At 35.2% G+C, this 27,694-nt stretch overlaps 1 protein-coding gene across 12 annotated transcripts in view; it reads right to left on the bottom strand.

Moving 5' to 3' along the window:
- RBMS3 (RNA binding motif single stranded interacting protein 3) overlaps positions 1–27,694 on the bottom strand; it is a 764,636-nt gene that overhangs the window by 94,526 nt on the left and 642,416 nt on the right. For 9 of the 12 annotated variants that reach the window (XM_037727769.1, XM_037727772.1, XM_017498262.2 and 6 more), the window contains one exon: positions 22,467–22,517. The exons of the other annotated variants lie outside the window; for them this stretch is intronic. In XM_037727769.1, the coding sequence (XP_037583697.1) occupies positions 22,467–22,517 (51 nt within the window). The remainder of the gene's footprint in view (positions 1–22,466; positions 22,518–27,694) is intronic. 12 annotated transcript variants of the gene reach the window in all.

The following is a 27,694-nucleotide window of genomic DNA, read 5'->3' as shown; positions in this document are numbered from 1 at the left end:
TTAAAAAGAATAAAACTTCATTGGTTTATAATCATTTCTGGGATTTTTAAGAGAACGATTTTATGTATATTCATTGGGGACCTTAATGAATCAGGCAATTAGTTGTCAAAGTTAAAAAAGTTATATTCCAAGCACGTACCCAAATATGAAATGATGATTTCACCCCATTATAGTGATACAGCTATAGTGTAAACTCAGATGGGTAAATCATCTTTTTAGGATATTGGGTTTTGGATGAAGGTAGTAGTGTGCAAAAATTTCTGAAAAATAGAAGACTTTTTATTTACCTATGCTTTTAGTAAACAATAATAAAATGCAGTGCTCAGTTTGGCATTCTTTTTTCCTTTACATTGTGACAAACATATTTTCCAAGTTACTCATACTACAAAATTTCTAATAGTCAAAGAATAAATGAGATTCCCAGGCTTTCAGTTTATAGACACAAGAGAAGTAGGAAATCTGCTGGTCAATTTCAAATTCAAAACTTATCAGCAAACGCAAATGACAATTCACATTTCATTTTATTTGGTCTCAGTCTCCTTTCTTGATTCGGTTTGATTATAACCCCATGTGGCTAATTTTCAGCAGGTCTGTGAGGATTTTGCTTCTTATTCCTGCCTTGTATGATCTTTCCTTTGAGTTGGACCTCTAGTAGTCATGGGACAATTTTTCCGTAAGTATGTTAAAAAAAAATTAGAGATATCAATAATGCATCAACTGGCTTTTCTAAAGAGTTCTGGAGTTAATACTCTAAAATCATATTATATACATCAGATTATTTCATAATTATGTTCCTCAAAACTTGGATGTAGGAAGAAGCAAAGAGATCATTAGATGAACAATGTGGGAGCAAAGTTTGTGAATGAAGTGACAGAAATGTTGACAGTGTACAGCACTGAAAGCAGCAGGAGCAGTTGCCTCAGGCAGTGACAGCATTATGCAACCAGGGCTGCATAATTTTACAGGGAAATGGATCCTGCAGCTAGCATTCCTGTCCCTTGAAGGTAGTTCAGGGAAGGATTCCCTAGGCCTACACCATGAAGGCATCCCAAGTATTAAAACAAAAATTGTCCAAGATAGAGAGGTTATTAAATACATGTATGCTTTGATTATGATTACTAAGAGACAAGGATTTATGCTGAGAATACAGAGGGACAGCTGACCAAAATTAAAACTGGGATTGGCAATGAAAAAATGATTGACTTCACAAACTTTACATGAAGCAAGCATTTATACACACCTGTATATCAGGTAGGTGTGAGGTCTGCATACATTGAAGTTCCATAGCTCCAATAGCTGCATTTCTCCCCCAGGAAAGCTTAATTCCTCTATTTTCTTTTATGAGAAATTCTTTTTCTGGGTCTTTATTTTACCTGTCCAGCTCTGACTTCCTGGAAAAGATGCTGTAGTCCCACCTGCCGTGGATGGGTAATTCAATATTAATATTATATCCCAACAGGAATGGTCTGGTATCCATCTTTGTCTTTCATTTAATGAGTCAGTAGCTGGTCAAGAAAGGCCACTGGATTTGTTTCTGTAGTATTAAAATGTCTGTGTTTGGCAAATTATTCCGAATGCTATTACATAAATGCAGGATTATAAGCAAAATTTCCTAAGTAGTTTAAAAAATTAATTAGAAAAAACTCTTTAAAAAAGTAGGAAACATTCCATCTTTATTAATAATTGTTTTCTCATTTTAAAAATAATGTAAGCATATATAAAAAGAAAACAGAAAATCCTTTTTGCTTGTTTTTATGACTGTTTTTAGTTCTACAAGTACATAAAATCTAATATAAGGAAAAATGACAAAATATTACTTTAGGAGAAACTATTCAAATTGGGTTTGATTCAGAATTCTTTGATCTTTACACTTAATATGTAGGGTTTTGAAAAAAAGTCTCCTCTTAAAAAATTAAATAAAAATATTATATAATGCTCAAAATTAATTTTATGCTAAATAATAAACTATCTTGTGTGTAGAAATTGAAAATAATTTTAGTGTATAGTTTTAGACAGTGCTCTCCTGAAACAGCTTAAAGAAAATATAGTGACATATTTTTTATATTGTACTTTCACAGAATTTTCTCATAGTTATCTAAGCTAGTTTTTATAAAATGCAAAAGTGTCATTAATTTGATAACTCGAAATAGCTCTTTAATGTGTATAATATTAATGTGGGTCATATTCACTGATTATGAACATTAAAAATAAGGCATATTTACCTCAGACATATCACCCAGGATAACATAACTTTGAGACAAAAAGAATTAAATTATGGTACATTTGGATGCAGGTGCCTGTCAGAATCAAAGCTTTTAACTAATTTTAGGACAGAAAGAATTAAATTATGATACTATTTGGATGAACGTGCCTGCCAAAATCAAAGCTTTTAGCTAAATCATAAAACTCCTTTCCACTTAATGCATAATGATAGGGTTGCTAAAATATTTAAAAAAATCTTACTTTATATGCTAATGTAATTGGCATTAAAGGACATAGATAACATACTAATACTTTGTATTTCATACACAGAAGACCCCAATCATAATTTTTTTATTAATCTGCCAACCTGACTTAATCTAGGTTAAATTACATAACCTGAAATATCAAAATTTAATGAAAAAATGAAGCCAAATAGAATGAAATAGAGTTAGTGTTAACTGAATTGAAACATACCTGTCCCAGCTCTGCCACCAATTTGTGTGATACTAGTAATGTCAATTAACCTCTCTGATCTTCACTTCCTTCAACCATAGAAACATTATTCTGTAATATTTAGGTTTATCTTCTGTGATAATATATACAATATTATACAATAGCCTCATGAAAAGACAGAGTGAAGGACTTCTCTGTACCCTGAGTAGGCAGGACATTATTCCAAAGCATAGAAGACTCCAAACCCAAAAGACCAATGAACTTCTAGCTGATGCCTGGAATTTTCTAGAAGGTTCACAAACATTTTTTACAAAGTAATAGGAAAAATATTGCACACACTTAAGTCTACTGATAACCTCATTTACACCAAGATGCTAATGACCAGATCAGAGTTTTTGAGAGAAGCACCCACTGTTAGTTTAGTGGGAGTGGACGGTTGTTTTCTGTCTCCCATGACTCTTTCTAAGAGGCTCCTACCAAATGCATGCAGAAACACACACATGCATGAGATCAGAGTCCCATGAATCTTTGTTTAATAGAACGTATGGCCAGTTTAATTTCTTATTCCTTAAAATACTAATTTGATTTACTTCTCTCTTCCCCAATACACTGGAAGTTCCATAAAGAGAGGGACTATACCTAATTTACACTCCATTAGATCTCTGAATATGGTACAGCACCTATCTGGCACACAGTGGGTTCTCTTTAAACGTTGTTTAAATAAAAAATCGAAAGAAAGGAAGCTTTTGTAACATCTAAGCATCTTGAAGAAATGACATCAACAAGTGGGAAGAAAAGATGTTGAAAATAATGGCTGGGGTTCTAAAAGACAAATTTCACCTGCTTGTTATTTTTACCAAAATCTGACTTCAAATATTTAACATCATTGCATTTTTAGTTTTTAAATTATGTTTCCCCTCCTGGAATATACATTCCATGAAGAGGGGATCTTTCTTTGGTTTGGTGTTGTATTCCAACTGTCTAGAATGGCAGTGCCTGGCACATAGCAGACACCCAAAAAAATGTTTGTTGAATGAACAGAGGAATGAATGACTCTGTTTTCATTTTTCCAATAAGTCACTAACTTCAGAGCAATTTAACATTTTCAGTGTTAAGGGAAAAAACCTGGCAAAGAATATGAACTTTTTTATCTCTGTCATTCTTCCAAGGTCCAAGCAACAGAAATGTTCTTGATTCCACTGAAAACATTTCAGGAATTAATTAATTATATGATAATTATAACTTGCAGTTCTTTAAAATTCTTTCAGAGGATTTTTAAATACCTTGGGGATTAATAAAATTTAAAACAAAATTTTCTTCCCCTAAGGAATCTTTAATTTTCAAATACACATATATTTTTTCTGGAAATACAACCCACATGTTTTTTAATCTCTTATATATTTTTTCTGGAAATACAATCCACATGTTTTTGATTCTCCTATACTTGCAATGTTCCATCACAATATTGGCTAGACTGATATGATAATTAACAGCCTGCTTTAGAACAAATATGTGCTTCCCCTGAACAGCCAATAAGTAAGTTTTCTAAGAAAAGCAATACAAGGAATAGCTAGACGATTTCAGATTGGCTCAAAATCCTACTTCTAATGACTTTTAACAATTCAAATGGGGGAAAAAAGCATATTCTCTTTTAACGGATATTCACTGGAGATTATTAAACATAACAAATTAAGGAAGAGAAGATACATTTTAAGCAATAATATTAAGTAATTTAGTAATTGCCTAATAAATCGAATCTGTATAGCACCAAAAGTAAAAGGAGAGAGGGAAAGAGAGAAAGATTTATCAGAGAGTACAGGGATGTGAGTAAAAGTAGAAAGACTTTCTTCCTTGCATAATTTTGACTCTGCTAGGAAATCAATGCTGTAACAATTTATTTCATTTTCTAGGACAGTTATAAGACGAAATTGTGTTAGCCAGAACATTTCTCATCATATGCCTGACCATGTGTAATAGAAATGGACATGATCAAATGCTTGGACCATTCTGATTTACGTGCGACTATCTACATAACTTCATAAGCAAGGGTGATTGCAGTAACAGGGCTGCCTTGCTGAATCATTACAAATCAGAAATATGGGGAACACATCCTAGTCCATCTCAAGAGAAAAGACTAAAGCTACATGCTTTTGCATTAGAAGTTTGTTCCAGATGCAGAATAAAGTGTCTTGCTTCTTTTCTTTGTTGGAATTACAAAAGTGAAAAACTGACAAATTCCTTGATACTGGTTCAGATGTCAGTAATTAGATGGCACAGATTAAACGTTTATATGTGAAATGTTTAATCCTTTTGTATCACAGGTAATATTCCACTAAAATGACCTCCTGCTGATTGTCTGTCAATGAAACCTCACTCTTGATAATTTTGGGCTGAATTTTATATTTAGAAAAAAACATGAAGGAAAGTTAAATCTTTGAGCCACAATCCAATTTGTAAACATTTGTCCTGAGTTATGAGCATACTGTTAGGGATTCTTAGGAAACTTACTTTAAACTTCTGCTTTTTAAAATGTCAGATAGAACAGAGAAAAAAACACCAACAAAAAGCATGTGTAAAATATTCAGGGCCTGGAAAAACCACACAGGAAAACATGATGTTCTTCAATAATTTAGCTCTCACATCCCCCTATGTAGCTTTTGCAAGTTGGCCATTTGAGACACTGGAATTAGTGAGTCACTCTGAGCTCATACTTCTATGATCAGTAAAAGTGGTTCTCATTACCAGCATCCACCAGAAAGTTAGAGAAAAATATGGTTTAAAGCCCCAAGGGCCAAAGATGGGATTATCTAGCAAAGCCTGAAATAATCTATTCTTGTCAATAAAGTAAAAGAAATGGACTTTTTTAGGAATGTGAAGAAGAGACCACTCTATTCGACAAGCAGTGGGAACCCTCCAGTGATAATAGCATAGGGTTTATAAATCCCTACATCCACAGTGACTAACAATGAGATAGATGTATCTAAACAAGAAGATAAACAAACCAACAGAGGAATTTTAAAATTTTCTCATAGGCTCGACAAAGGAGATTATTGCTTTCTTGGTTTTACTAGGCAGAGGCTTGTTGCTGTGCTGTTCAAATTTTGTTCTTCCACTAGCTGAGCTGGTGGCTATGGAAGAAAGACAATTTAATTTAAAAAAATGCCTGAAATCTTACACAAAATGGAAATGAAACAGCTTTTCATGGATATATCTGACAGTTTCTGAAACCTTTACATCAACTGCTGGACTTCAGAGGGGGCTCCTAAGATTTCTTCTAATTTGAAGGATCTATCTCTGTTTTCTAATTAATTTACCACTGTGGTCAGTTCCTTAAGATGAAATGTCAGGTGCATATACCTTTGCTTTATTCAAAAAGACATATGTAATACAATACATAATTAGCCATAACATTACAGATATAAGAAAAGGCATAACTGGGTTGCTAAACAATCTTGCTTATAAGGGGCGTATGCAAGCATTTAATTTAGTACACATAAGACTTGAATTTAAGGTAACATCATCACATGCACAATACTTTACCTTTTTAAGTCTAAGAGCTATTGCATAGCTCAAACATGGTAATTACTATGAAAAGTAAATAAATTGCTAGAAATCTCATCTGTTGTCTCCAACAGGAATAAATGACTCGTTTGTCTATTACTAACCTTCTTGGGTGGCAAACCTGTTTTCAGGGCAAATATTGAAAAGCTTTATCTGGCCTTAAAAAGTCAACATGCCTAAAAGGCACTCCATATCCCTGATACTGAACTTATGCCTTCTCTTACACATCCTAATTCAGTTTAAGGACATCACTTTCTACCTAGACACCTAGGCTCAAATCTCCTAGAGTCAGTTTTGACCAATGCATTTACCATATTCTCCTTACTAATTAATACCACAAATCTCAACAGTGTTCAGTCTTTTTTTATTTTTGGTATCATATAAATGTAACTCTGAACATCCTCATATAAACACACATTTGTATTATACGTATATGTCAGTCTTTTGGTTGAATAACATCTAAAATGGATATCAGTATTCAGCATATATGGACAGTAATGTTTATGTAGTATCCATCAATCCATTCATCTGCTCATGTCATGTATAACATAAACTCTTCCTTGAAATAAATTTCATATATGTATCCCAGGAAGTTAGAAACAGGTTATTTTGGAGTGTGATATCAGAATCTGAGGATTTAGACATGTATCATGTAACACAAACTTGGAAGCATAATGATTTTTCAGTATTGATTGAAAATACTTAGAGATACAAGACAAAGAAGATAAAAGCCTTTATTGGAAAGTAAGAATTGATTCTTAATGTACAACATTGTTATGCAGAAATGGTTCTAATGTGTATTGATTAAGAACCTTTTAAGGATAACTCTTTGATAAAAGGTTTCTCTTCTCAATAGAAGTTTTAAGATTATTATTCAGAACCCAAATTGATAATTAGCTTGATTTTCTCTAGGCTAAATAAGAATATAAAGCCAAGAGCACAATGTTCTTTAACATAGATGAGGACTAATCCTCTTTCTCGGAATTTGCTTTCAGTTTTCTCAGCTTGTTTCTACTATTTCTCCTCAATTACGTGCAATGAATTTATACTTATGTTAACTGATATCAAAGGGAACAAATACCACTCTAATTTGTAAATATATTATCCGTAAACAGCGTGATGCTGACTGAACTATTTGTATCTCATCCTAAGTCAGCAAGAAGATGTTTTCTCTGCTGATGATTTAGTTTTTCTGTCATTTCTCAAGTGTAGATTTCAGAGTCAGCTGAACATGTTGAATAATTACTGTAAGATAGACTGGTTTGATATGAGCTTTATCTGATGCGAAATCATCAATTTATGCAGATACTTTAAAATTCTCATGGTCAATATCAAATAATTCTATCAGTTTCATTTGCTACCATGGAGTACATTTTTTTTTTCTTTCTCTTTTTTAATTGTACTTTAGGTTCTAGGGTACATGTGCAGATTATGCAGGATTGTTGCATAGGTATATACATGGCAAGGTGGTTTGCTGCCTTCATCCCCCATCACCTATATCTGGTATTTCTCCCCTCATTATCCCTCCTCACCCCAACTCTCCCTCCCCTACCCCTGCCAACTGACCGCAGCATGTGATGCTCCCCTCCCTGTGCCCACGTGTTCTAATTGTTCAACACCCGCCTATGAGTGAGAACATGTGATGTTTGGTTTTCTGTTTTTGTGTCAATTTGCTGAGAATGATGGTTTTCAGATTCGTCCATGTCCCTATGAAGGACACAAACTCATCATTATTTATGGCTGTGTAGTATTCATGGAGTACATTTTACAGCTGACTCATCTTGGCAGATGCATCAGGGTCTAGTACGACCAAAAGTCATGAGCAGTTTATGAGCCACCTAGTGATGACAGCCAAGAGGCCTTATGCCTGCCCTCAATATTTTAGGTTAAATTTGCCTCTCAAGCACTCAATAGCATACAACTACAAGATCTCAATTGTGTACATGCTTAGGCTCTTCTGAGAGCTTTGAGGACATTTATTAAGGAAAATTCTACCACAAACTAAGCAATCTTGTCATCTTTTCCATGACAGGTAAAATAGCCTCTACCTAGATGATACTACAAATCAGATGATATAGATGGTATAATTTTAATAACATCCTGGCTCAGACTAAATAAATTTAAACACCAAAAATGGGCACAGGTCAGACAATTGGATTTACTGAGCCATTCTTATATCAAGACAGGTCAGGTATATAAGAAACTTATATACCTGAAGAATATTAATTTAGTTGCTCTATACATTTCTTCACAAAATTGAACGTTAACATTTGCTTGACGTTTACTGAGAGTTAATAAAAGAAATGTCCACAAGAAAATGCTTCTTTCTACATATGTAACTGCCAGTTAAAACATTAGGCTGAGTAACACAGTGGTTTTAGCTGTTGTAAACAAATCTGCAACTGAAAAGGAATTAGAATACTACATGATGAACATAAGAGAACTTTTCCTAAATTGTTTTTAACAAACCTACTTACGGGCAATGCCAAGATTTAATGATCAAATTTATGAAGACAAATTTGACAGCATCAATTTCCCTAGTATGTTAGGTTTGGTTTCAAAGAAGATGCAGGTCTTTAACTTCCTCAGAAACCTTTGTCAGTATTCTTGTTTAACAGCACCTGGAAGCCTGGGTCTTAGTATTTCCCAATGCAGAAATAGTCTATAAAGTATAACCCGTTCTCAAATATTTATTAAAACAAAATAGAAAGGGAGACATATTGTGAACTATATGAAATAAACTGTCAAATAATAAAATTATATTGTAGTTGGGAAAGAAGAACTAGTTGCACGTCCCAGGATATCTATTACCTATATTCTTTCTGTCTGACCATCCATCCACCCATCCATCCATCTATACATCCCTGCATCCATCCTTCCCTACGTCCATTCATCCATCATCCATCCACCCATTCAATCAATCAATTTATCCATCATTACGTATGTATATATCTATCTCTCTATTTTTCTATCACAAGAATATAACCTGATGAACTTGTTTTACTTGTATGATTAATACATTATCTCTAAAAATTATTCCCAAAGAAAAAATTTTTTTAAATGTCCTAGTCTAAGATGGCATCGATGGAAAAGGCCTCCCAAAGTAATTTTATTGCATGGAAAAAAGAAACTCACGTTGACATGTAAGTTCTGGTATTTTTTCCTAGAGTCTTAATCATCTTACTTTATTGTTTGAATAACTTAGCAATGAAGCACTTGCTGACAGTCAAATGATGAGACACTAAGCATTCTTGGGGTTCTGAGTGGAGCAGAAATCTCACTTTCACCGGGGGTGTTCAGTAATTAGAACTAATTAGCCTTGTGCAGAGGCTATAATGATTACTTTATGACACCCAAGTAATATCAAAAATATGCCCTGGATATTACATTCAACTCTGAGTGGAGAGCTTGTGAAGGGGCACATTGGATATCGGTGAGGAGGTTTTGCCAACAAATGCGAGCAGATCTCTAGGAGAAGATGCCATGCTTAATGGAATATAGGACAACAGCCCTAATTCATGATTAAATGATGCCTTCTGTCACAGAACTGTTGAAGGGCACACAAATGTCACGCATATGTCCCAGTGTTAGAGGGACCTGGTAGCCTGTGAAAACACCTTGCTCTCTCAGATGTTCACTAGCTGTAGCACATGGGGGATAGGACCAAAACCCTGTCTATAATCCAGCGTTGACTTTGATCAGAACACTCATCCTGCCTGACACCCCACACTTGTCGGTCTAAAAGACTCCTCTTCATTTTTCAAAACCAAGTTCAGGAATTGCCTCCTCTGTGAAGCCTTGTTCTTACTCCTCTGCTTCCTCCACAGTGAATAACTTCCTTCCCTTTACTGCTTATAGACTTTGCACATACCTTAATTGTTAACCACAGATGAACACATTAGAATTATTTGTTTTCTGACAGAAAGTCTTATTGGGAGGAAAACCAATTGTCCTAACACAGGGAGAAAAATGTAAGTTTAATCCCTACCTTTGGTAAGCTGCTTCTTAGGCAGTAGAAAAGTTTGAAGGCACTTTACTTGTCTTTGTGTTATCATTTTGAAAAATATAACTCTAAACTGCATAATTCTTTGAGTAAACGATTAATCCATACACACCATACACACACACACGAAAATTATGTGTGTGTGTGTGTGCGTGTGTGTGTGTGCGTGTGTGTGTGTGTGTGTGTCGTTTTTCCCTTTCTCTCTGTTATCTGCTTCCCTCCCTGGTACACCTTAATTGGTTGGCCTATAAAACTGGCACATATACACCATGGAATACTATGCAGCCATAAAAAATGATGAGTTTGTGTCCTTTGTAGGGACATGGATGAATCTGGAAACCACCATTCTCAGCAAACTGACACAAAAACAGAAAATCAGACACTGCATGTTCTCACTCATAGGTGGGTGATGAACAATTAGAACACATGGACACAGGGAGGGGAGCATCACACACTGGGGTCTGTTGGGGGAGGGCCAAGGGAAGGGCAGTGGTGGGGGGTGGAAAGGTCAGGGAGGAATAACATGGGGAGAAATGCCAGACGTAGGTGACAGAGGGATGGAGGCAGCAAACCACATTGCCATGTGTGTACCTATGCAACAATCCTGCATGATCTGCACATGTATCCCAGAACCTAAAGTACAATTTTAAAAAAAAAGCTAATCAACACCATTAACCATGATCCTAAATTGCAGAGACTGCACCTAGGTAGAAATAACTAGGTTCTCTAGAGCTAATCTAGCAAAGTCAATCTTCAGAGTAAAACAAAGTATCCCAATGACATACTGAGCAATAAGAAATCAAAAATAATATATTTTAATATTTGGGAATACTCTCAACATTTGAACCCATTTATGATTATCAATTTCATGAATACCCAAATACTTTACGTAACTGTTTAAAACTTTTAAATATGTTTGGACATTTTGTTCCAATGTGCTATGAAAGAGCAAATAGTTCCATGGACTATCTGTATTCTCATCCTAAATCCTCAGTGATTTGCTTCCTGTTACCCTGGTAACATTTATAAAATAAATGATGTACCCTACCTCTGCATGATGTGTTGCCCTGGTAACTTGCTGTTTTCTAGAAAGCCTGACAGGTACTTTATTTTAGCTGTACATTTTCTTGCTTTAGGAAACAAGAATTTAATAGATTGGATATTTAACATTGTATTTCTATTTGAATTGCGTTTAATATATTAAATAGCTATTAAGGAAGTAACATCATCTACATCTTTATGAAAGAACTGGCAAAGTAGTGATACTCTGCTTTACTAATGATGAAGTAATGAAGAAATTTTAAGTACTATCCAAGGACATATTGGAGATTATGTATTATTGAAATTTGGCTTTTCAGCAGCTGTCAGTTGTGTCCAGTCCAGAATGCTGTGCCTGCTATTCTAAAAAGTAATACATTGTATCTTGAGCTATGCTTTCTTTTTAAAGGTTGTTTAAAAAAATAGCATAAAACCGGGCCAGGCGCGGTGGCTCACGCCTGTAATCCCAGCACTTTGGGAGGCCGAGGAGGGTGGATCACAAGGTCAAGAGATCGAGACCATCCTGGTCAACATGGTGAAACCCCGCCTCTACTAAAAATACAAAAAATTAGCTGGGCATGGTGGCGCGTGCCTGTAATCCCAGCTACTCAGGAGGCTGAGGCAGGAGAATTGCCTGAACCCGGGAGGCGGAGGTTGCGGTGAGCCGAGATCGCGCCATTGCACTCCAGCCTGGGTAACAGGAGCGAAACTCCGTCTCAAAAAACAAACAAACAACAAACAAACAAACAAACAAAAAAAAACGATAATCCACATGCAGAAAGGCCACATGCATACGTTACCCCCCCACACACACACATATCCACCCCTGCATACTCCTGAGCTACAATACTTCAGTTGGTGCCAATTTTTATGTTACTGGCTATAGAGACAGTGACCATCTATTAATATATACATTCCTAAGTCCTTTGGAGATGTGTCAGTGTCTAGCACTTGGCGACTTCCAACCACCATATATGAGAAATTTAAAAAATGTGTTAAAGCATATTTTTATATTTCAAAAGATTCTAGACCCACCATTGCCTCTAAACACTCCTGTACTTAGGAGGCAGGGATCTCAGAGAGCAGGAAGCTTTCAGGAGATCCACTTGGGAGATAAATATTACCTCCAAAATTATTTTTATGATTATAAAATGACTTTATATACAAACACTTTGCATAATCATATTTCATAATGCAGCAGAATTTATTTTTTTTCTATTTTTAATTGATTCATACATTACTTCACTGGAAATTATTACTTTTATGCACACATCAATGACATAACTGACTCTTTCTGTTTTACATTTTCCAGGGTAAATCTAAATTCTAAACAATAGTACTAGGATTGTCAAGCTAATAAAAAATGTGTAGGAAAGTCTGCCAGAGTTGTCTGCATGAAAGTTATACCTTAATACATAGCAATTTAACTTTCCAACCAAATCTTTCCCTTATTCCCTAATATAAACATTTCACTTAAGGCAGGCTATTTGTCTCCTTCTGTAATCCTCTTTGAAATAACTTCAGACTACCCCCGCATATTTTTTGTGTATTATTTTCACCTAAAAGATTCTCCCTTTTTCTTTTTAGCTCCACAAACATCACCCATCCTTTAAGACCATATTTATGTCATTTTATTCCCTGTCCTTAACTGTTCACAAAGCCATCTTCATTTTTAAGGTTATATAATCGCTAACATTTTGACAAATTTTCAACTGTACCTTTTCAATTAAATTATCCTGAACATATAAGGTTTTTCTGTAATTATATGGCAAGTCTCGAGGACAAATTATTTCTTATTTTCTCTCCTCAATTTCTAAGAATATCTAGAAAAATATTCTGCACATATTTGATGCTCAAGATTATTTATTATTTGTTGATTTTTTTCATTGAATCCAATTTCTTAATTTTATAAGATGAGAGTCAATGATTGGTATAGCTAAAGGCTAAGGGAAAGGAAGGCTGAATTAAATGAGCATGTGAGGAAAATATTCCTCAAATTTTATGACAATGAAGGGCATTAAAAAACTCTATACATTCTTAAAAATTACAAATTATTGATGTACAACTGGCTCATTCCTAGAAATTCATTATTAGGCAGTTGGCAACTGATGATTTTTATATGTGTACTATATTTAACTTAAGAACTATATGGAGCAGAAGATAGTGCTAACTTTGTTAAGACCACGACATTTCATAATCCAATTGGTTTGATCACTCAGCAATATGACCATCAACTGTGGGACAAGATAGAGTTCTTCAGGATCATACATGATATTAACAAATTTTTTTCCTGAGACTGCGTCTTGTTCTGTTGCTCAGGCTGGAGTACAGTGGTGTGATCTTGGCTGACTTTAGCCTTGACCTTCTGGGCTCAAATAATCCTCCCACCTCAGCTTCCCAAGTAGCTGGGACTACAGGCATGCACCACCATGCCTGGCTAATTTATTTTATTTTTTGTAAAGTCAGGATTTTGCCATGCTGCCCAGGCTGGTCTGAAACCCCTGAGCTCAAGCAGCCTGCCTGCCTTGGCTTCTCAAAGTGCTGGGGTTACAGGCTTAGTCACTGCACCGGGCCAATATTAACAAATTCTTAAATAGATTATAAAGTTTTAGCCTCCTGAGAATATGTCAGACTAGAGTAATAGACTATTTTTTAAACTGGATTTGGTAAAAATAAATGCATCTCTTCCCCAAAACTAAAATAGTCTTGCATGAGAAGATTTTATAATCTTCAAAAAGATTTTCTCGATGCTATTTAAAACTGTTTCTGAAATTAGAGAAAAATGGATTATTCCAAATCAATTTTATGAAGGCTTTGTTAATCTAATACTCAAATCTGACAAAAATAGCTTAATAATTTTATTATAATATAATAAACTATAAACAAGTATAATCCTGAAGTTTGTTTTTGAGAGGGATGTATCATAACCAAATAGAGTTTATGGCAGAATGATTTTGCCTTAGGAAATATATTACAAATTATAATACAGTTAGTTACAAATATATTAATACAATAAAATTAGCAAAAGGAAAATAATGTCAATAGTGCCTAAAACAAACTTTGATTAAGTTCAACATCTATACGTGAATTAAAAAATAATTCCTAGTGGCATTTCCATTATGATAAGAAATAAGTCAACAGATACATTCTGAAGACATTTGACTGGAAAATGAATTATGAAATATAAATATTTAAAATGAGGTGGAAAATTTGATTATTTTTGATGGCCTGGAAAAGCTGAGAATGAATTAAATATCCTATTGAAAACAATGAGAAAATTCAGAAAGATAGCAGGTTATAAAAATTGTTTCATATATGAGGTAGAAGAAAAGAGTAAACAGCATCATGGAGAATCAACCAAACATTTCTCGAAGGTGAGATACCCAGCAGGACGCTTAACCATGAACACGAGGGGGGAAAGAGACTGTCAGATTAAAAGAGCCTTAAATGACACAATAACAAGATATACTATGTGGTCACTGATTGCTTCCTGAATTGGGTAAACCAGTATAAATTACATTTTTGGTCAAGTGAGAAAATTTGATTAGAGATGATAAAAAATTTCTTGACTGGGAAAATGAGAATAAATTATTAGCTGAAAAGAGCACATATTGTGTGATATCATTTGGCTGATAGCATTTTGGTAAAAGGTATACACAGATACCTGTGACATATATGGGTATATTGTGTGTGCATGTGTCTATGTAGATGCAGAGAAGTTGGTAGATGTTGATATAAATACAGACAAATATCTGGAAACATATAACGTTAGATGTTAACATTAGTAATCTTTGGGTAAAAGAAAATTGGTATTTTATATGCCTATTTGAACTTATGCATATATTCTAAATTTCAGCAATCCTTTTGAATGATAAATAGATTTTAAAAATTAAATGAATAAAACTAGTATTTACATTTTTATACACCAAAGTGTCAATGAAAAAATCTAATAAAATTTTTATTATAATGCTGAAGAATATTTATTTCATGTGTTAGAAAATACATGCATTAGAAATAATTTTTCTGTACTTATGAATGAATTAATGTCATCTATGTCCTCATGAATGGGTTAATGTTGCCATGGGAGTCAATGTATGGGAATTGCTTTGTTATAAAAGGAAGCTCTCTCTGGCACCCTTGTTTTTGCCTTCTTGCCAGGGGAAGTCTTCTGCCATGTTATGACATAAAAGACGGTCCTCACTGGCTGCCTACATCTAGCTCTTGGGCTTTCCAGCCTCCAGAATTGTGAGCTATATAAACTTATTTTCTTTCTTTCTTTCTTATTTTCTTTTTTTTTTTTTTTTTTNTTTTTTGAGGCGTGGTCTCACTCTGTCGCCAGGCTGGAGTACAGTGGTGCGATCTCAGCTCACTGCAACCTCCACCTACAGAGTTCAAGCAATTCTCCTGCTTCGGCCTCCCCAGTAGCTGGGACCACAGGCGTGTGCCACTACGCCCAGCTAATTTTTGTAATTTTTTTAGTAGAGACGGGGTTTCACCATATTGGCCAGGATGGGCTTGATCTCTCGACCTCGTGATCCGCCTGTCTCGGCCTCCCAAAGTGCTGGGATTACAGGCATGAGCCACCGTGCCTGGCCACTTATTTTCTTTATAAATTAAACAGTCTGAGTTTTTCTGTTATAGCCACAGCAAAAAAGCAAAACAAAGCAAAAAAACTAAGACATATAACAACAAAAATATTAAGAGGCCAAAGAAAATATTAAGAAAGTATAGAACATACATGGAGGAAACCTGATACACTACTAAGTGATTCAAAATACATAAAAGAATTCTTGGGTAAATGAAAAGTTATTTTTTCATGTATAGAAAAATTCAGTATTGTAAATATGGCATATTCTTAAATTTCCCGTAAGTCAATATATAATTTGAAATTTTAGAACATTTTTAACTTGATAAAACGCTACCAAAGTTCTTCTGAAAATGTAAAATAGCTAGAACAATTTTTGAGAAACAGTAAAAAAATATTGTGGACATGTCCTATCAGTTTATAAGGCAAGCTCGCCCACCATGTGACCCATAGCTGCAGGCAGCCCATAAGGGCTTTGAATGTGATCCCACACAGATTTGCAAACTTTCTTAAAATATTATGAGATTTACTATTTTTTTAAGCTCGTCAGCTATCATCAGTGTCAGTGTATTTTATGTGTGGCCTGAGACAATTCTTCTTCCAGTGTAGCCCAGGGAAGCCACAATATTGGACACTCCTGATTAAGGTATTACAAGTTATAGTAACGAAAATAAAGCCATGGTCAAAAGAAACAGATAAGCAGGATAGAATAGAGTTTGGAAATAGACCAAAGATAAACATATTTGATTATGTGATAAATATTGGCATAAATTTTATGTCAGAGGAGGAAATATAAATGGCTTCTTTGGTAAAATTTGTGATGACCTTTGGTTACACATTTGGGGGAAAAACACGAAACTTTGGATCTTAATCTCATCTCATGCTATAAAATAAACTTCAAAAGTAACAACATTTTTAAACAAAGTTTACTACAAACACAGTAAGAAAACATATGGCATGTCAGATCTTATAGTGATTAAGGTATTTTGCATGGAATCCAGATGCTCTAAAGCAGGGGTTGTCAAAATACAGCCTGTGAGTCAAATGTGGCCATACCTATTTCTGTAGACAAGTTTCACTGGAACTCAGGCCACACCCATTCATTATATATTGTCTATGAATGCTTTCACAATAAACCATGAATTGAGTGGGTGTGTCACTGACCATATAGCTCACAAAAAAGAAAATATTAACTGTTTGGCTTTTTACAGAAGAAGTTTGCTGAGCCTTGTTCTAAAAGAAAGACTGATAAATTTGAATACATAAATATCAAAAATCTGCATGACAAATATACAATTAAAATTTAAAGTAAACTGAAAAATATTTAAAATATCTATGACAGTGTAAACTTACTAATTGTAATAAGATCTATAAATAAGAAAAGATCAATATCTCAAAAAAGAAAACAGCAAAGCAAACCAACTTGGAGTTCAGAGATAAAGACAAAATCACTCAATAAACATGTGAAAATCAAATAAACTCATAGGATTCAGAAATGAAAATAAAATGTCAGTGAGATATTTACCACATTAATGAAATATTTAAAACTTGAAATCACCCACTTTTAATCGAGGTTAGAGAGAAAGAAAAACTTATCTAAAATGCAATTTGACAAGAATATGTACCAAATTTTAAAATGTATATATCTTTTGTGTCAGCAACTTATCTGACAGATGTTTTCTCACTAGTGCACAATATTACAATCTTGAGTTTTCAAGAAAGTATGCCTTTTGGTGCATTTATACAATAATAGATAATGGAGCTGTTATAAAAACTGACATAGATCTACACGTGACTCACATTTATTGACATCCAGAACATTATTGAGGAAAAATAAAGTGTGATACAATATTTGTAGAGTAATATTGTTTATATTAAAGATTAAAATTATATACATACTGACACACATGCACATATATACTTTCATATGCATATAAAATTGACCAGATAGGAATATCTGATTTTGTTTACAAGGTTTATTTCCAGAGAAGAGAAATGATGAATGAGGGGATCCTAGATGGAAAATCTTTTATACTCTATACACTTCTTTTGAATTATAAGCCTTGCATTTCATTGTTTAAAGTTATTTTTACTAAAGTCACATGAGATTATATTTGAAAAATTACTGTAGAATTTTGAAGTTACATTTAACAATAGCAAAGCCAGGACTATTTTCTACAGTAATTAAGGCAAATTTGGTGATAATGCCTTCTCAAAAAAACACATCTACAAATTTGAAGGATACAACTCCAAAACTAGGCCCTAGGCCTTACATGTTTATAGGCAAAGAATGACCAAAGTAAGTGCTCCAGGGCTTCTTAAACAGCCTGGTTGTAGAGGAGCAGTTTATATTGGCTCTTTAGCTCAATACTTAGAGTTTATTAATCATAACAATTAGCATTTTTATTTGCTTGCAACTTTTTTGCCATTCGTTGCCATGGCAACAAATCATGTATTGATTCAATAAGGCATGTTGCATTTCTTAGAATACTGTAATTAGATAACCAATCTGTAATTTAGTCAAAATGAAAGCTGACCTTTCTCCTTAAGATGATATAACACTAACCATATCAAGAACAGAAGATTTATGCTTCAAATGAGCTTGAATAAAGTTTAAGAAAGTGGAACTCTGCTTCCTCTTAAAAATGATCATCTTTTCTCCTTATCAGTAATGCAGATGTAACAAAATATCCAACATACTGAAACACAGAAATTTCAATTGTGTATTCACATGATATTCCAATGTAACGTACTGCTCTGTAGAGTAGATATTTGGTGCAGTCGGTCAATATTAAAATTCTGTCAGTGTAATAGTGAGATTTCAGCATGCAGTACAGAAGTCTGTGCTGAGAAGCAGAAACAAATAACCCACTACATTGACAAACTCAGCATTTTTATTTCTTCTCAGCAAAAAGGGAGTTCCTAATTTAGTCTAACAGTGCTGTGTTCTCAGACTCTATTCAGGTAAACAACAACAAAAGACAAACAAAAATACTTTTCCTTCTCTGCATGGGGTTTGACAGCTTTCTAGGAGATTCAATAAGTTCCCAGGGTCCAATAAAAGAAATATCTTTTCTTTCTAAAACACCAGAATTATAACCCGTGCAAGGAGACATCTATCTTTTTTTCCCAGAGAATTTTTTTCTAAATCTACAAGCATACTACTTAGAAAATTAAATCTCCAAAGAAACAAACATCAATGGTAAACTGTAGACATTATATGCTTATGTTTTCCATTCTTTCATGCCTTTAATGTTCCCTTTCCTTCCCTGTGCCATTTCATTTCTCTCTTACCAATTGTCACCACACCAGTTTACCCGTTCATCCTCCCTAGCAAAGAGATCAAGGACGTTGTGCTCTACTTCAGAACTTCACGGAAGCACTGTTTTCTCTCCAGATACAAACCAGATTGAGACCTCAGAGCCCTTCAAGTCAAGCCTAAGAGAGAATCTGAAGGGCTTCTAGCCTAGGTGATAATATCAGGCTCCAAATCAGGAGTCAGTGTACATGCTTGGTGATGGGGGAGGTATAGTCCTGTACAATGAAAGCTCATGCATGAAATTACCATAAAATGAGGAAAGAGAAAATGTGATAGAGAAGAAAAGTTGCAAGAAAATTGGAATTATGGGCAATATCTTTGAGATACAGATTTTGATACTTTGAATCTATTTGTAAAGTGGTCTCCAGTTACTGAATGAAGAGATTCTCAATGCATTTTTTTTTCAGTATTAGGTGTTGAATGTTTAGAAATTAAGTGAAATAAGTACAATTCTAAGCAATCTGTCTTGTTTATAACCAGTCTTTCTCCACCCAACTCATTAGCGAAGTAAGGTAATGAGCACTATGAATGTGGAAGAAATAGATGATTCTCAACAAAGCTGCTTATTTTCAACTTTGTTCTTATAACAACGCTCATTAGATAAAACTGGGATAATTTAAAGCATAATGAGAAGTCTACTAATACAACCAAATAATAATAATTTATTGTTTGCCATCTTCCAGAAACTATTTTAAGAGTTTTAATGCATTATTTCATTTAATGAACAAACCACAATTATTTATGTATTATTATGTCCATGTTACAAATGAGAAAACTGTAGCCCAGAAAGTTTGAGTAAATCATTCAATACCGCACTGATAAGAAGGGTTTCCTATCCTAATGAGCTCAACCAAGAATCCATGCTGTTAATCATCAAGTTCCTCATTAATTCTTCTCAGATTCAGGTTTTTTGTAGTCTTAGATTTGTAGTATTAGATGGCTTAAATATTTTTATATTTTAGTTTCATATTTTACATTTTAGTATCATAGAGTAATTTACCCTCACTTTGATAAAATTAAAGGCAGTGGGGTAAAGTTACTTCTGTGATATGGACAAACAGCAAGATTATTACAGGGCAAAGACTGATGGTAGAAACTCTGTATTTTCATGAGACTGTTTAGCCCTTTACTCCATGTAAAACACAGCAAAGTGGTGGGTGGCCCAGCCACTTCTTTTTTTCTAGGAATCCACTCCAGCCATAAAGATTACATTTAAACTTAGTGGCCTAAGCTCAAGCATGATGCATAATCTAGTCATGGGAAGTGAAAATGGTATCAGCTCTGCGTAACAGTCACAGCAAGGAAAATCTAAAGGGACAAATTAAAGTACACACACGTGCACACACACACACTAATAATACACACACAGAAATAACACATGCAAACATGAAGCTGAAGCTATACTGGGGTAGAAAAGGAGGAATATGAAGAACTTTGTTAAGGTCCTGAATGACAGCTGAAACAGTCCCATACAACCATCTTCCCTGCCGAAGCTATACTGGGGTAGAAAAGGAGGAGTGTGAAAACCTTTGTTACGGCCCCGAGGGACAGCTGAAACAGTCCCACACAACCATCTTCCCTGCCCCTAATAGATCTGGAAGTACTGGAGAATCTTACATAGTTTGACATCTGGTAAAATATTCATATTTTGCCAGATGTGCACTCCTTTTGGCCACAAAGAGATGATGTTAAAACTCAATATGAAGACTAAGTTAGCATTAGTGCTTTATGGATGAACACATTTTTTAGAAGGTGGTTTGTTTCCTTCCAGAAAGTCTCCTCTCGAGAATCTGGCAGGGCTCCTTTCCTTTTCCTCTGTTGGATTGGTCTCTGCTATGCTATGTATTGGTTTGGCAGCACATCCTGAATTTACCTTATGACTTGGACAGAAAAGTGATGCCTGGATGTGTTGCATATTGGTATGAATTATAGGCCATAGAACAGATGAACTCAGAAAGCCCTCAAGGTGCGTAAATAATAGTAAATATGGGGATTTACAAAATATGACACAAAGTTCTGCTGTGTTAACTACATATATTTTATTCTCTAAATAAAAAACAAACTATCAAAATGTTTGGAGCAACATGGAAGCTTCCTTATTTAAAAAAGAAAATGAGCACAGCTCAAATGTGAAAAGCAGATTCTCTAATTCTTTGAGTCCAAGAAAAGGATGCCTGTGTATCTAGCTCCCTGGTCTTTAATATATACTACCTTATTTACATGTATCTTCTAAAGGAGTTAAAATTTAGCACTGCCGCTTTCTTGTATAATGAACACATTCAATAATAATGAGGGCAATGAAAATAGTGCATAGCATGCTAAACTTTACATTCTCTTTACATATGTTCTCTCATTTGATCCTCACAAAAGCACTACTAAGTATATAGTGTCAGAAAAGGAAACAAATGCACAGGTGTGGGCATGCCCAGAAGAGTCTCCAGAGACCTTGTCACACAACTTCCGGTCTAGGGCTCTTTCCCCTGCCTCACACTCTCATGAGTTTGTTGCTATTGAAATCTCTATCTCGCACTTCTACAGAGCTAGAAAACCCGGAAGACCTAGACAAAGATAAATGCAATCATTAGCCTTCAGCCTAGATTCTAATGTCATATGTCATACTTTTCACTTGGAATTGAGGTAATATTGTGCCACAAAATGGGAAATCTAGCAAGTAGAAAGTAGAGTTTGAATATTTTTCAGGGAGAAAGTTTTTGCTAAAGAAAAAGAGAATTGCTATAGTTATCAACATAAAATATTTACACACTTTGCCATCTATCTATATAACTTCGTCTATATGCAGACAACTACTTTCATATTTGAAACATATTGCTTCACATCAAAACTTGGCCATGATACTCCAGATTGTCCCTAAAGCATATCAGACTGTCAAGAAAGAGAAGCGTATCAGAAAGAGAAGGGAAACAGAAAGAGTTTCCTTGTAGAATACATGTAATTGTCCTGAGTTCTGAGTTCCTGCATAAAGCAGAAATTTCTCATGCATAAGAAATGGTAGACTCAGCTTGAGTGGTTGATTGCTATTTCTTCCAATAATGTTTCCACACACTCACTCTCACTCTCTTGCTTTTTCACCCTTTCTTTTTATCTAATTCTATGTTATGTCTGTCTCTAGCTACCTATTGTACATGCTTTTGTAGAATTTCAGGAACAGCTTTTTATCTGGAGCATACGGCTGCCTGAACGAGTTACATAATATAACAAAAGCTTTACCCCAAAGCTTCTACGCATTCCAAAAGCTTGTACTCGGATAATAGAAATATTAGCCTCAGGTGACTGAGAACACTTACTGTTGGTTGCATAACGTATGGCGGATGAGGCATCCATGAAGTACTCTGGACCTATGCATCAAACAGCATTTATTAGCACAAAGTAATCATAGAGAGAACGTGGTTCTTGTGTTCAGTGGAGTCACACTAGGTCATAAGAAAGTGGAGTCCATCTGACTTTACAGTTAATTCGTCCTCAAAACTAAGGGCAAAAAGGGAAGTCTTGGATTTCATTAAACTGGTCCCTGAAACATGCTAAAAGGTAAAGCAACTTCCCATCTCAGTGGAGCTAACTTCAGTGCCCACATGGACCAGGCTGGGTCTTGGAGCATATTTTGAGGTTGATAGTGAAGGCTAAAGTTTTAGGAGGCCTCAGAGGCCATTTGAAGATCAACTCTCAGGGATGTCCTGACAAGTAATGAAGGAAGCAAGAGTTGATTGCTAAGACTTTCTTTTTTTCTGTCATCGCTTGTAACTCCAAGTGCTCAAGTGATCCCATTTTAGAAATATGTCCAAGTGGTAAAAGTTGTGGGAAGAGCTAAAGAGATAAACCAAAAATGTGGGGGAGTTATTTAGGTTTAACTCAAGCAAGTTTGTAATTATTTTCTCTCATGGGTAATTGGTGTAACAAATAAAAATGAGCATATCAGCCAGCCAACTATTCTTAAATGTACCATGTGTCAGCCAAATGAAAGGGGCCTATATAAGCTGAATGTCACAGGGAGAGCTCAGATTATANATTCATGATGTCTGATCATTTTTCTATTTTTTCTTTCTTTTTGGTATAAAGAAGGAATATTTTTTTAAAGGCACTTGAATTTCGTCACCAGCTGCGTTTCTCTTTCACATTGTTATTAGGAATTTTAGCATGTCATACGTGGTCTTTGTGTGCACATGTGTGTGCAAGGATGACTTTTGTAACATTATGTTTTTAAATCTGACAAGGTCATATAAGCTGGGGAAAAAAAAAGCAAAGGGTCATCAAAAGGGGAAAAATAACAGAACTATGGAGAAATGGCTCTCTGTCGGCCTTGGTATTGATTCAGAGTGTGTCAAAAGGGTCTTTTGTCGTGCCCCTACCACAGCATACTAATTTGCTAGATCAAGTCTGTCAGAATATCGACTGGAAGTAAAAAACTACAGTGGCAGCTTTTGTGTTTCCTACAGCAGGGAGCCTGTGTGTGAAACAGGATTATCAGGGGGTCATGAAGAGAGTCAAAGGATGTCCATCACCTCCCTTCTGGTAATGTAATGGGGCGGGCGCCTGGGTGTGATTAAGATGTAGGAGACGGGAGGCATTGCGGTGAACAAATCAGAAACACACACATGCAAATCAGGTTGGCTGCTGTTAACCACATATTTTTAATGAAAAATTCAATAGCAGACCAAACAAATATCTAAACAGCCGCATTCAGCTAACATATCAAATGACGTATTCAACATCTTTTCTTGAAAACCAAATATACCAAACATAGAAATGCTTATCAAGTCTGCATTTTTCTTTAAATATCACTTTGCAATCTACAAGTGTTTCTTCTGCAGCCTGTGTGCTCCTGGCAGAGCTAACAGACTATTATATATCGAGGTTATTTTTTTAAATAAAATAAGATATACTATTTACCATGTCCTAGATCAGCCTCACCATAGCCCTTGGTATTAGAGAGTTTTGGCTCAGTTCTTTTTACTGGCTTTGTTGTACGACCAAAATAGCTTCCTTTAGTGGAAAAAATATGTGTGACAGAAAATTCATAGCTTTGTAAGAATACTGATCCCTAGATAGAGACTTCAATAGTCTCTCTTTTGATAATAAACATATCAATACTGTATATAAGACATGATAAAAATGATGTAAGAATTTTTCATAATCAAAGCTGACATTTATTTTTATCATTTTATTTCTAGTTTGCAGCACTCTGTGTTGGGTATTTATTTATTCTCTCTTTTGAGAAATGCTGATTTAAGTTTCCACTCTATACCTGGTGCTTGTTATATGCTGAAACTGCAGAAATGAATAAGATATCTGTCTTTAAGGCAAAGCAATCATATGGGACCATATTTCTGTTTGTAACTGCGCTGATTCTCTGTCTCAAAGACGATGGAAAATACCAGAAGAAGGGCTGATATGTCACCAGAGAGCTTTCGAGAGTTTGTTGATTGGCTCTGCCTTTAATAAGCCATCAGGAGGCAGGAACCAAGGGTGAACTTAAAAAGTTCCAAGCTTCGTAGGGACATGGATGAACCTGGGAACCATCATTCTCAGCAAACTGACGCAAGAGCAGAAAATCAAACACTGCATGTTCTCACTCATAGGCGGGTGTTGAACAATGAGAACACATGGACACAGGGAGGGGAGCACTACACACTGGAGTCTGTTGGAGGAAATAGGGGAGGGACAGTGGGGGGTGGGGAGTTGGGGAGAGATAGCATGGGGAGAAATGCCAGATATAGGTGAAGGGGAGTAAGGCAGAAAATCACACTTCCACGTGTGTACCTATGCAACAATCTTGCATGTTCTTCACATGAACCCCAAAACCTAAAATGCGATAAATAAAAAAAAAAAGTTCCAAGCTGCATTGTTTGCAAAGACAGTTCTAGATCACTTTATGGTAGAGGAATAAGTCCTACTAGAAACAACGACTGTCTTTCATCCAAAACATGAAAACCAAGGAAATAGAAACCTTTAGACCTTTGGATCTTATCTTAACTTTGACCATTGAGGGCTACATTCAGTTGGGACCTATTATCTGAAATAAGTACTTCCTTGCTTTATAATGTTCATGTTAATGAACCTCCTGGTTGTGACTATCATAAAGAGGTATTTGCTCATCAATATTCAATAATTCAAGAGGAATTGGCTTGACTTACTATGATTTTCAGAGGTTAGCTCTTTTTATTGTTTTTATTTGTTTGTTTTCTTCTTAATTCACCTTATCTTTATTTTTCACAACGACACTAATTCTCAGCCTTCCCTGCCAGGACTTTTTCCTTTCGCCTAACCTTGCAAAGTTGGAGGTCCTGGGTTCCTTTCTCCTCCCTTGCTAAACCCTGTCTCCCTATGATTGACTTCACTGCCATGGCTTTACATGCCCTTTATAAGCTCATTACATGCAGTTGTATGTCTCTGGTCCAGGTGCCTTGCTTGACACATCATAAGGACCATTAACCTCATGGGTCCAGAACTCATTTCTCCTCTAGTTGTCTTCATCTCAGTAAATGTATCAACAAACCTTTCATTGTTAAAGCCAAAAATTTCTTTAAAGTTTTGGAATGGGGGAAGAATCATGCTTGATTCTATACATTCCCTCATCTGCACAAGACATAGGTAATCCATCAAGTGCTGAAGGTTCTACTTCTAACATGTGTCTTGTATATGTCCATTTTTCTCTCAATCTACTACTTCTACCCTAATTGCCAAATTAGGTCTCAACTACAATAGCGTCCCAATTGGTCTTCCAGTATTGACTTTTGTCCCTTTACAATCCATTCCTCAATTATTTTTTTTAAAACATGTAAAGAGCATTTGGATCTAAATATCTTTGTGTTGCTGCCAAGCTATTCGGCCTCTTCAGTGAGCTTCTTCCCCTAGGTTTCCATCAGTGTAGAGCCTAGTTTGATATACTCAATATAGCATTTCATTACAATAACATATTGTTTGTGCTGTTCTCAAATTATTTTATACACCTCAGTCTCAACTGTAGATCATTTAAATAATAATAATAAAGCATTATGCTAGGGATAGTGGTAAGTGCTTTTCATATGTGAACTGAGACAATTATATTATTATCTCCACCTTATAAGTGAGAAAGCTAGAGCACAGAGAAATTAAATAATAAGCCTAAGTTTATAAATCTGGTAAATGGTTTCTGATGAGTATGTCTCATATTTCAGGACCATACATAGCACAGGGCCACACAGAGAATATATTATTAATACTTACAGAATGAAATTACAAGAGAAATAAGGTTAATCCAAAAATGTATGTTACACCCTTCTGTTCCTGGTCATTCTTTAGGTGTCTGCCAAGAAAAACACACTAAAAAGAAAAAAAAAAAAAAAAAAATGTAGGAAATACACACACACACACACACACACACACACACACACACACACACACACTACAACCAGGCAGGCCTGCAGGAAGAACAAAAACTGAACAGCACCTGCACATAGCCTCATGGGCCTCAAGGAAAGGCAATTAAGAAATCAGCCATTCAGAGACCCTCTAATGCAATTCAAATGAAAATCTATTCCATTTGCCCACGGACATGTTTCAAGAATCTGAGTGCAGAAAAAGAATGAAAATGATCTGCTTCAGGGGAATCAGTTAAGGAAAAGTGCACATAGTCTTAAGTTTGATTCTCTGACAACTGGGATATCCTGAAATGAAGTATATAGTGACTGAACAAGGTAAAACTTCACTGAATTAGTAGCAGTCTGCAACATTAGAGTTTTACCCATTATGTAACATCCACCCCCACCACCATCTGCAAAATTCAAGCACATGCATACACACGCTTTCATTCTCTCTTTCTCTTTCTCTCTCTAAACTTTTAAGAAATGACACTAGACACTTTCTACATGCAGCATATATATAGGTGTTTTCTAATTAGAATTGGAAAGAACTGTTTGAAGAACAATATTAGGTAGAGAAGAGGTTAACATCACATACGTAATAACTCAGAGGAATAAAATAAGGAGTATTGTTTGAGGGAGAAGTGTAACTATTTTAATCCACTTATGTACTTGGAATTAACTGGCTATAATATCTAGTTGAGGACACACATTCAGTCTCAGACTTTCCAGCATTTCAACATGTGGAACCCCTGAGGTCTCTTTTGGTCTCTCGGGAACTGAGAATAAAATAAGAGCAGGGACTAGAAACCACATTTTACCACTTTGATAATTTCTTCTGTTTCTTGGGAAGTATGATTTAACATCTATCTGTGTAGCTTTACCAGGACAACCATGACAAAATGAGATGACAATGATAAAATATCCTGGAGTGAGCGAAGGAACTGCTAGAAATGTGCTTTTAGAAAAGACACAATAGGGATCACGAGCAACCAAAATAACAAACAACAAACAAAATAATTTCCCAGTGGTGAAAGAACTGTCTTAAGGTTGGTTGGAAAGTGGCGTAATCAGGAAAACTCAGCAGGAAGAATGAAAAGCAGAGTGGATTTTATTATCCAGTGAATTGATGCAAACAGGCTCTTGAAAGTATGCTAACTCGTAACTTGTGTTGTCAC

This window comes from Cebus imitator, unplaced genomic scaffold, assembly GCF_001604975.1.
Source record: "Cebus imitator isolate Cc_AM_T3 unplaced genomic scaffold, Cebus_imitator-1.0 Scaffold239, whole genome shotgun sequence".
Taxonomy (NCBI): domain Eukaryota; kingdom Metazoa; phylum Chordata; class Mammalia; order Primates; family Cebidae; genus Cebus; species Cebus imitator.
Note: the sequence above shows the minus strand (reverse complement) of the source record. Positions and strands in the feature narration are given on the sequence as shown.